At 49.6% G+C, this 11763-nt stretch overlaps 2 protein-coding genes across 2 annotated transcripts; one reads left to right on the top strand and one right to left on the bottom strand.

Moving 5' to 3' along the window:
- Positions 1 to 776: 776 nt before the first annotated feature.
- Positions 777 to 1598, bottom strand: LOC119454079 (RNA-binding protein 12B-like). The gene is made up of 2 exons (XM_037716088.1): positions 1575 to 1598; positions 777 to 1496 (listed from the first exon to the last, which is right to left on the bottom strand). Exons 1-2 carry the CDS (start codon positions 1596 to 1598, stop codon positions 777 to 779), a joined length of 744 nt encoding a protein of 247 aa, XP_037572016.1.
- A 1983-nt stretch (positions 1599 to 3581) lies between these two features.
- LOC125945675 (uncharacterized) lies at positions 3582 to 5108 on the top strand. The gene is made up of 2 exons (XM_049667904.1): positions 3582 to 3626; positions 4716 to 5108. Exons 1-2 carry the CDS (start codon positions 3582 to 3584, stop codon positions 5106 to 5108), a joined length of 438 nt encoding a protein of 145 aa, XP_049523861.1.
- Positions 5109 to 11763: the final 6655 nt, after the last annotated feature.

Below are 11763 nucleotides of genomic sequence, written 5' to 3'. Positions count from 1 at the left end.
CTCTATTTGCCTTGCTATCATCATCAGCCTATTTTTATGCCCACTGCAGGACGATGGCCTATCCCAGCGATCTCCAATTACCCCTGTCTTGCGCTAGCTGATTCCAAATTGTGCCTGCAAATTTCCTAATTTCATCACGTCATCTAATTTTCTGCCGTCCTTCACTACGCTTCCATTCCCTTGGCAGCCATTCTGTAACTTTAATGATCCGCCGGTTATCCATCTTACGCATTACATGGCCTGCCCAGCTCTATTTTTTTTTTCTCTTAATGTCAGCTAGAAAGAATATCGGCTATCGCCGTTTGCTCTCTGATCCACACCACTCTCTTCTTGTCTCTTAACGTTAGGTCAAGCATTTTTGCTATCATGAGATACCCTAAATCCTTGTTAATCTTTGAAATCAATCATGCGTTTTGTTTCTTTTTGTCTTTTTTAATGGTACATACTCCATTATTGTTCTGATCCTGTACGTTGCTTTGAATTGTTATCTATCACTATATTTTTTTTCTTGCGCAAGAAGTCCCGATACAATCTTTAACTATGCGACTTCCCTCTGTACACTAAATAGTTGAAAACACTGCTGAATGTTTAATAGTAGTCTGATTCTGATTGTAGAGACGATTGGTTATGATCGGGCTAACGATGACGATATAGTTGCTACGACGTCGCACTACAGCGTCTAGAGACCTATTTTGCGGTGCTCTAATCCGCAGCGCACATCACTGGTTCTGGCGGTCCTTTATCGCGACATCCTGGCGGTCCTCCATCGGGACAGCCTAGCGGTTCTCCAGCGGGAAGACCTGGTGGTCCTCCGTCGGGACATCCTGGCGGTCCTCCGTCAGGACGGCCTGGCAGTTCTCCATCGGGACATTCTGGTGGTCTTCCATCAGGACGGCCTGGTGGTCCTCCATCGGGGCATCCTGGCGGTTCTCCGTCGGGGCGACCTGGAGGTCCTCCGTCGGGACATTCTGGTGGTCCTCCATCGGGACGACCTGGTGGTCCTCCATCGGGACGGCCTGGCAGTTCTCCGTCCGGGAGACCTGGTGGTCCTTCGTCGGGGCAACCTGGAGGTCCTCCGTCGGGACGACCTGGCAGTCCTGCCTCGGGACGACCTGGCAGTCCTGCCTCGGGACGACCTGGCAGTCCTGCCTCGGGAAGACCTGGCGGTCCTCCGTCGGGGCGACCTGGAAGTCCTCCGTCGGGGCGACCTGGAAGTCCTCCGTCGGGACGACCTGGCAGTCCTCCGTCGGGACGACCTGGCAGTCCTGCATCGGGACGACCTGGCGGTCCTCCATCGGGACGACCTGGCGGTCCTGCATCGGGACATCCTGGCGGTCCTGCATCGGGACGACCTGGCGGTCCTGTATCAGGTCATCCTGGTGGTCCTGTATCTGGTCATCCTGGCGGTCCTGTATCCGGACGTCCCGGTGCTCCCGGTCCCGCTCTGCCTGGACCCGGAGCTTCACCGCGTCAGAGAACGCCTGCAGGGGTCGCACCTACACCAAGTCGTCGGCCCGGTTCCCACTTACCCCCGTCTGGGCTACCCGGCAGTCCTAGACCGGGCCCTGTGTTACCTCCAACACCGGGGAAGACACCATCCCGGTGAATTTTTGCTGCTTGTCTTTTTCTTCTTACTTCGCCAACCTTTCCCGCGATTTCACATGGGTTTTCTTTATTTATTCATTTTATTCTTACTATACATAACATTTCATGATTCCCCCAGTGCTGGAGCTAAAAGCAAAAAAAAATGTCTGGCAGGGCTTCTAGAGCCGTGGTAACACACAGCACAGCCAGAAATTATATATATATATATTCCACACTCTGGTGCACTGTGCCAATGAACTGCATCGTATACTCGTATATAAAAAATAGTGAGCCACGCAATAACACAAGCTTACAAACAATGCAGTAAATACAATTTTGATTGCCTCCTAAAAGTGCGTAAGTAACGACGAAGTTTGTCCTATGACGCCGATTAACAAAGTATATATTTAGTAAATTGGAACCTGCTATTTTAATATCCGAGAGCCGTAATGTGCTCTTCGTATCTTAACGAAAACTTCTGATTCTAGAAGAATATATAGTTGTGGCGCTATATGCAGAAAAACGTTTTCATGATCCTCTTTGCGCTCTAGAAAGGCGACTTCAGGCAATCCTCGTTTGTACAAAATGAGAATACTTTACACCCTAGACACAAGACAGACTAACACACCTGAGCTTAATATACACAATGATAAGGACAAATAAATACGAGCGATTAACAGTAGATATAAAAATGAAACAGTGCGAGGATCAAATACACAAGAATACACTTAACAGTTTTCACTAAAACAAAGTTCAAGAGCAATCAAAGTTCAAAATAAAAACGAATGGTGTCATACGCATTGCCGGGCAGCAGCAGCAAGACCATAAACCGTGGAAGTCGGTGCACAAAGCTTTTCCGAAGAAGGCTGGCGGTCCGATCTTGTCGAGGTGGATGCGAATTGCTGAGCTGGGGTTCCCGGGAGTCTAGATCCGACGACTTCCCTCAAGCAGGTTGAGCTAACTTGAGGCGGACTACCGAGGACTTCGTTGCAGACGCTGGTTTGACGTCTCGTACGTCAACTAGTTACTTGGAGTTCCGACGCGGCTAGGCGGCCCAGGCGATACTGGACGGCGATAGCTCCTTGACTACTTCTCCGCAGATTACAGGATCAGCTTCTAGACTAATCAGCAGGGCCCAAAACATGCGCTTAAATAGCCTCTCCTTTCCCTAGTTCCCTAGGTAGGGAAACTGCCGCTATGTAACATTCTCCGAATTCAGCTCTCTTAGCTCCCAACAATCTTGGCCGCGCCCTTTCACTATGGACGAAGAACCGCAGATTAGCCTCTCTCCCAATGTCAAGGGCCAAGGTTGAGCCCGGCACTACCACGTGGCCGTACGTGCACACTTCGGGGTCCGTAATCGGCGTGACGCGTCTGGAATCGAGATGGCAGCCCGAGCGGCCACGACGCTTTTGACGCCCGTAATTCGGCGTGTCGATGTCGAATGCATTATACGCTGCACAGTCAGGAGCCCACGTTTTTGACACTCGTAATTCGGCGTGTCGATGTCGAATGCATTATACGCTGCACAGTCAGGAGCCCACGTGTTTGACGCTCGTAATTCGGCGTGTCGATGTCGAATGCATTATACGCTGCACAGTCAGGAGCCCATAGGAAAAGGATATTAATACGTATATAAGTTAGATGAAACGAATACTAATTTTGTGCATTATACAGTCGGTTCTCATTAATTTAACGTCGGTCAATTCGATTTTTCACTCAATTCGAACGCACTGGAAAGTCCCGGCGAGAAATCCTATATAGCTGTAGAAGAAAAGAACTCGTTTAATGCGAACTAGAAATTATGCCACCTCGGTTAATTCGACCCCCCGCCGGCGTCCTCTCATGAACGCAGCAGCTACTAAGGTTTAAGAAACGAGAAATTCAGCAGATGGATCCACTGCTTTGCTAGGCGGGAATCTGTTTTACTTCTACTTTACTTGTATTTTGAGAACTTTGGTTTTCCATTCAGTTCAACACTGAGGCATCGTTTAGACATGTCGTCTCTCGTTGCCCCAGGCTGGTTGAGTCGCGCTTCAAAAGCAAGTAGCAGAAAAACATTGGAGACCATCTCGAGCAGTAGAAAGTAATTGAAATCGTTCAATTTATCGCCGTCTGTTGAATGGACCTTACGGATAGTTCGACCAAATGTGGTGACCTCCCAAAGGCTGAATTAACGGGAGTCGTTTGTATACAACTTTTCCGAGTTAGCTTTACACGTTGTTTTCGGTTCCTCACGCGCGAGCACTCACCCTCAGCTCAGGACCGACAATGTAGCTATAGTGTCACTGAGCACACTTCTGCCCTGCATAATCAAACAATAAACACCGAACTAAATAAAACTTCTACACGTTACGTCAGATCGCGGGTGTCTTTAAAACAGCCAGAAGACATCTCCATCAAATGGCGCACGGTAATCAATGGCTCCCTTCCATTACCTTTCTTATATGGGCCACTACTTTTCTTGGGAAACTGAGCGTCACCGTATACTTATCAAGGCCAGGATTTCTGGACGTCTACCCGTCGCGCCATCCTTTGGCGGCGGCCGCGTGCTGAATAGAGAATAGAACAAAAAGTCACCTCACGAGCAAAATTGGTGATCGAAAATGACCCACTGGAACATTCTGTTAAATCCCAGTAGCGTGGTCACAAAGCACCTAGCTTTCTAGGATAGTTAAATATTTCACAGCACCGCCTTTGAGACACACATAAGCTGGGTCGGTCGATCGGCCGGTCGTGCTCTTTTCGGTGGCATGTTCCTACCACTGGCACTGTACTGAGAGTCAGCAGTGAAGCGTCCACGGTGTCGCGTTTCATTTTCCTAATACCACCGCTTTGTCGTATGTTTCTGCAGAAACTTGTCAATTCCCTCATTAATTTGTATTGAACGTCCGGTAAAATAGTGCATAGTTTCGCCTCGTTCTATTTAATAACCACTGACGAATCAATTCGGGGATCAATCGATGATTACCGAAAGCACTACGGTTGCCATCCGACGCTTCATTAGGATACTCGTTTTTGTTTGTATTTTTCATAACTGGCTTAAATTGGTTTAGCGTGGGGCCGCCAACTCAAGAAATATTGAGCGTTTCTTTTTCTTTATTCCGTGCTTGTATGTTCTAATTGCGAAGGCCGCCGACACCAATACGTACGCCTCCGAGACCACCGACGCCAAGGCCTACGCCTCCAAGGCCACCGACGCCAAGGCCTACGCCTCCAAGGCCACCGACGCCAAGGCCTACGCCTTCGAGGCCACCGACACCAAGGCCTACGCCTCCGAGGCCACCGACGCCAAGGCCTACGCCTCCGAGGCCACCGACGCCAAGGCCTACTCCCCCAAGACCGCCAACTCCAAGGCCTACTCCCCCAAGGCCGCCAACTCCAAGGCCTACTCCGCCAAGGCCACCGACACCAAGGCCTACTCCGCCAAGGCCACCGACTCCAAGGTCGACACCTTCAGCACCGGTGACTCCGAAGCCACCACCGCCTGGGCCGCCGTCACCACCACCGTACGACGTCAGTAAGTGCAGTATACCCTCTGTCCCAGCTAAATGCTAGCCAAACTGTTCAACTATCTACGGCGTTCGATCGCCAGAGGTCTGATGACCGAACGTCGTATATAGGCTTTTAAATTGTATCTTGCACCGAGATTTTTTTTGTCAGTTTATTTTTCGGTAGACAAATTAGCTAACCGTTTGCTGAGAGACGCTATTATAATAGGTCAGTATATTACGTAAGCGTATTGTCTGGTTTATTGTCCCCACCGGGTGTGTATAGTGTACAAGGGCGTATTTTGTAGCGAAAGCTACACTGGCCGCATTCTCGCCGTTTCGCTGTGGCCGATGGCCGCACCGCGAACTGAGCCGTTGCCTAGCAACCGCCGCAGCCTGGCAGCGTTTCTTTCTCTATGGTCTGACCACCCCGCGGTGTCTTACCGGCGTCTGACCACGCCGCAAGCGGCGTCTGACACGCATCTTTCGCCCGGCGAACTGCTTCACTGGAGAGGGTCCGGAATGCCAAGCGCGCGAAACTATAGCGTCGGAGACTGAGGAAGAGCTAGCCGTTCGGCTCACAAAACGCTTGGACTTGTCGGCTTATAATTCATACCTGACTTATATTGATTGTTTGATTATTCAGGGCAGAAGTGTGCTCAGTGGCAATATAGCTACATTGTCGGTCCTGGGGTGAGGGTGAGGGTTATACCCAAGTATAATAATTACAGCTAGATCAAAGGCTAACCAAGTGAAACCAAGACTTAACCAGGCTAAACCAAGCTTTCGCTTTGCATATCCAGGGTTAGCTGAGCTAAGCCGCAGCCAATATTTTTACTGAAGATTTAAATGCTTCTTGTTCCACTGCTGTGTTTAAACCACGGAGGAAATCGCGCTTGAAATACCGCATACGTTCGTATAAAAGCCAAGTATACTTTGCAGTACAGAACTGAAACTTGGGTGAGATTGATCTCGGCAGCCCCGCGTAGCGCGAGCGCCCGGCTGGTTCACACATCGTGAGCCGATGCGATCTCTTGAGAGTTACTAGACAGCTCAGAGTGCTCACGCTCGCTTACTCGTGCAACCCGTTTTTTTTTTTTTTTTAGCATACGGGATCACTAATAATTGCCCCGATTAGGGAGCCTACATGCAAGCGCAGCGGTTGCATGCAGGCTCCCTAGTCCCGAGAGTCGCACTCATGCAAGGGTGGATGCCGGCGGCGTCTATCGAACGTCTAGACGGCACCGCACCTTAGCAACCGCGGTTGAACGCGATTGGCTGAAACGCCGCCGGCGACGCTCTGATGTCACGCCGTGAGGATTATTGCGTTTGCGCGTCGCTCAAGATAGGTTAGGTTAGAATAGCCTGGCAAGGGGAACAAGAATTCAGAATCGCCAGTCAGCCTCTAGAGTCTGTAAAAGAGTACGGTTATCTAGGTCAATTACTCACAGGGGACCCTGATCATGAGAAGGAAATTTACAGAAGAATAAAATTGGATTGGAGTGCATACGGCGTGCACTGCCAAATCCTGACTGCATTGGAGCTTACCGCTGTCGTTGAAAAGAAAAGTGCACAATCATTGCATTCTACCGGTGCTAACATATGGGGCAGAACCTTGGAGGTTAACAAAGAAGCTCGAGAACAAGTTTAGGACCGCACAAAAAGCCATGGAACGAAAAATGTTAGGCCTAACGTCAAGAGACAGGAAGAGAGCAGGGTGGATCAGAGAGCAAACGGGGATAGCCGATATTCTAGTTGACATTAAGAGGAAAAAATTAACCTGGGCAGGCCATGTAATGCGTAGGATGGATAACCGGTGGAACGTTAGAGTTACAGAATGGATACGAAGAGAAGGGAAGCGCAGTCGAGGACGGTAGAAAACTAGGTGGGGTAATGAAGTCAAGAAATTTGCCGGCGTAAGTTGGAATCAGCTAGCGCAAGACAGGGGTAATTGGAGATCGCAGTGGACATAAATATAGGCTGATGATGATGATGATGATGAGGCTATCGTTGAAAGCGTTAGGGGGCGCGTCGTACTCACACAGCGTAAATCCCCAGGGGCTTTCACACAGCGGTTGCGAAGAGAAAGTACACAGACGTTGCTCGGCGCTTTCAGCAACTATACCGCATCTACAATTGCACCACAAGACAACACAGACGTTTTCAAGCAGATCGCAGATCGCTTTCAAGATATGGGCGCCCACGCGGCGTACGCAGCAGCCGCCGGTAGTGGCAGGCTAAGTCCCAGTTTGACCTTGGCTGAGCTTGAAGGTCAGATTTACGGAAACATGCGTTTTCTGGGCATTTTCCGTGGAGTAGGGAGCTATCGCTCTAAAACAGCTCTAAATTCTCTTTTTTTTTTTTTTTTGCCCACTTGAGCAACCCGGTGTTTGGAAGACGTATAAGTATAACGCTCGAAGGGCGGATTCGCTAGCACTCGCGCCAGTCTCAGTGGCAACACCGTGATCGTGCAGATGAATTATACGCTAATTTCTTTGTTTGCATTTTCTTTTTCTTTCAGCGCCTCGGCCGGGAAAACCCCCTCGTAAGCACTTGGTTATCACCTTTCAGGTTGAATTTGTTGTTTCAGGTCAGACTATTAGATGGACACTATGGTGCTTATAGATAAATAACTAACTTAATGAGAGATAATCGATGCATGAAATGAAATAATGTAGATTTCTCTTTTATTTGGGGCTTTCAATCGGGAGTTATAACCGGCTGTTGAGAGACCCTGTTTATCAATTGCCGATCAGTCATATTCTTTTTTGAATGGCGGAGCTGTTCTTAGTCGAGCGTGCGCCGTCGATGACGGCCGCCGTCACGCAGGAGCAAGGCCGGAGAGGTCACGTGACCAGGAGAGGATGAGAGTCGCGCCGGAAGAGCGCAGGTCACATGACCAGCAGAGAAGGAGAGGCGCGCTGGTTGAGGAGGCGACCAATTAGAGGCCGCGCTCTGGGGAGAGGAGGCTACCACGGCAAAGCTGTGCATTCGCGGCCGCTTGGCTGGTCCGAGTGGCGCTACTTGCGGGGGATGGGACGCGTCGGCTTCCACGGGCGACGGCGTTTCTAGCCCGTTGCGGGGGATGGGACGCGATCTGTCGAAACAGCGGAGATGTGGTCGCTCCTTCGGTCTAAAACAAAGACCACCACTGCGATAAAACATAAACATACGCGACAATCGCAGAAACAGAACGACCACAGATCCGTTGTTTCGACAGATTTCACTTCGTGGAACTGGCTCCATTTCTTTTTCTTTTTCCCCTGTAATGCAACCTCGGCGCAGACTCCGCTAACATAAAATTGCAGCTTGTAGCATGCTACTTAGAAAAAGACCAAAGAAAGCTGAGTTAAGCTTGAGTTACATATTGCACTCTATAGAAATACAAGCGTCGTCAGTCTTTGCCCGAGAGGAGAGGTAATTGGTAAGCTGGAAATAACGCTAGAATGAATTATTGGTGGCGACGCCGGCTTGAAATTTCCGTTTCAGGTGTGAGTGATGTAAGTTTTAGCAGCTCCTCCTGTAGCCTAGTTAGGCGTCCGTCAATAAGAAATATCTTATTGCGTCCCGAACGTAACAAAGGCCGTGGTTCAGTATTCGCTTCTGACGGCTAAATAGACAGCTAGAGAGAGAGCGACCATCTTACGTCTCGTTCTTATTCTGACAAAGCCGGAAACGAAGACAGCTTCGCGAAGACCGCATTGAAGTCGAGAACGATGTGTTGTCTAAACAAGATGGTGGCTGAGCAAATTGCCTGGAAGCCCAGCAGAAACAAGAAAATGTCTTGCTTTCTTTCACACTTGAAAAAAACTAGTGTTTTTTTTTTCTTGGATTTGCAGTCGAAGTAATAGGTTGTAGCATTGAAATTGTAGCAATGTAGCATTGTGACCTGACGCGAGATGGCGTCAGGTCACAGAGGTGGTTGCAAGTGTGCTGGAAAAAAAGTTGGGAGCTCACAAATAAATTGGTTAAGAAAGTTTGATGCTGGGAATTCTGGGCCGGTAGTTTTGTAGCGATGCCTTATGACTTATTCTATACTAGTCTTATCATCCACCGCTCACGGCCGGCTGATCCCGTTGATAACGCGAGCGGACCGTCGCTCTGACCACTGACAAAGCGCGATAAGCGCGAAAAGGTATTAGCACCGGAAAGGCATCGCTACAAAATACCGGCCCTGGTTCTTTGAAATATAGGTAGGACATTAGGTAAAATAATAACAAGAGCCTGATGGCGTACCTCACCGCCCCGTTTCAAAGGGTACGCTCATAGCATCCATCCATACATCCACGTTTCAAATATGGCTTCCACTGACGTCATCCTAGTCGCCATGGTTGTGAACCGGTACGCTTAGCAGCTGCGTCCGTTGGCGTCTCGCGTGGCTCCAACACAGCCGTTAGGGCAGGTGCCTCTTCTAAGCTTTCTTTCCTCCGTGGAAGCAGGTTACCCGCAGCAGTGAAGATGATACACTGACGTCATCCTAGGCGCCTAGTGTTTCTTTTTTTTCTTGGATTCAGCACTCGAAGTAATAGGTTGTAGCAGTGCTGACCAATTGTCCCCATGACCTAATCCTTGGACTAGACTTTCTTACGGCGCACTCAGCTTTGATCGACTGTTCTACCGGTACCTTTTGCCTCGAACTTCCTCTACTCGCGCATATTCGTGCTGAACTGCCGAACAACTTTAGTACGACCGCCTTCGTCCGCCTGCCGCCTAAAACCTTGACTTTCGTCGATTTGCTATCATCTTTCCCTTTGCCCGATGGTGATTACGTCGCCACAGCTGTTCCTGATGTCCTTTTGAAGCGCGATATCACTGTGCCCCACTCCGTCGTAACTGTCACCGATAACCGGACATGCGTCCCCGTCGCCAATTTTGGCCTGACAAAGCAAGTTCTACCCGAAGGCATATCGGTTGCAACGCTGCGTGCTATAGAAGATGACCACGTCAGGGCGTTTTCAATAGACGGCTGCTCCGATTCTTCACCATGTCCACAGGATGCTATTTGCCTTGACGCAACCTTTAGTCCCATGATTGCTGCGGACCTCTTGCCTGAACGAGCAGCAGCTCTGTGTCGCCTCTTGGTTTCCTACCAAGATATCTTCGACCTCAACAATTGACAATTGGGCCAGACTTCAATTGTTAAGCATCAAATAAATACTAGTGATGCCAGTCCTATTCATCGCCGGCCATATAGAGTTTGTTTCAGAGCGTAAGGTTATTCAAGATGAAGTGCACAAGATGCTTGCCAAAGGCATTGTTGAACCCTCGTCGAGCCCTTGGGCGTCGCCCGTTGTGCTTGTTAAAAAGAAAGACGGCACCTTGCGCTTCTGCGTAGATTATCGTCATCTAAATCGAGTTACCAAAAAAGACGTCTACCCCTTGCCTCGCATTGACGACGCCCTCGATTGTCTCTACGGTGCCAACTACTTTTCATCAGTAGACCTTCGGTCTGGTTATTGGCAAATTTCTGTGGATGGAAAGGACCGAGAGAAGACCGCGTTTATCACACCTGATGGTCTATATCAATTCAAAGTTATGCCATTCGGTCTATGCAACGCCCCAGCCACACTCTAGCGTATGATGGACTAATTTCTTCAAGGGTTCAAATGGTCAACATGCCTTTGCTACCTAGACAACGTTCTTGTATTTTCGCCTACATTTGAGACACACCTTGAGCGCTTATCAGCTGATCAAGTCTTCCGCGAGGCTGGGCTCCAACTAAATTCGTTGAAGTGTCACTTCGGTCATCGGCAGATTACAGTGCTGGGCCACCTCGTCGACGCTCCCGGTATTCAACCAGACCCGGTGAAAATTCGTGCTGTCACGTCTTTTCCTGTACTTCAGTCTGTCAAAGACGTCCGAAGTTTTGTTGGACTCTGCTACTACTTCCGACGGTTCGTTAAAGACTTCGCAGGGATTGCCCGACCACTTACTGATCTTTTGAAGAAGGACGTGCCGTTTACGTGGGGGCCCGCTCAAACTGCCGCGTTTGCCCACCTGACCAACATTCTCACCACGCCACCTATACTGGCCCACTTTGACCCATCCTCTCCTACAGAGGTCCGTACCGATGCCAGTGGTCACGGTATCGGAGCCGTCTTAGCCCAACGCCAACAGGGACGTGATCGTGTTATCGCCTACGCTAGCCGCCTCCTCACAGCAGTGGAGCGCAACTATTCGATTACAGACCGTGAATGATTGGCTCTCGTCAGGGCGGTAACAACCTTCCTCCCAGCATGCGCACATTCCTCCTTCCTCCATTGCGCGCGCAAGAAGACGCCGCCCCATAAAGCCGCCATCCTTCTCCGCTCACCCTCGCAATCTTCCCCTCGCACCTACAGCATACGGCGCGGTCACGATGTTATCGTACTTGGACTTTAAACGAAACATCACGGCGACGCCGATGGCGCAATTCGCGTGGAGTGTCCATTAATTGTCATTGCAATAAAAAGAGAATCCGCGGGCTTTAGTCATAAAAATTTGCGAGTCCACAAGTTACACCCTAACGACTGTAATGCAGTAGCATTCTGGCCTCCTATGATTCGGTTATTATCCATTGACAACGTCATGTGTGATCCCGTGACGAACTAATTATTCCTACTTACGATGCATCATCTTTGTATGCTTATGCTGAAGTCGTTTATACGCACCGCTGTCCACGATTAACACAACAGGGGAGGTATTCTGT

The sequence above is a fragment of the Dermacentor silvarum genome, chromosome 5 (assembly GCF_013339745.2).
Source record: "Dermacentor silvarum isolate Dsil-2018 chromosome 5, BIME_Dsil_1.4, whole genome shotgun sequence".
Classification (NCBI taxonomy): domain Eukaryota; kingdom Metazoa; phylum Arthropoda; class Arachnida; order Ixodida; family Ixodidae; genus Dermacentor; species Dermacentor silvarum.
Note: the sequence above shows the minus strand (reverse complement) of the source record. Positions and strands in the feature narration are given on the sequence as shown.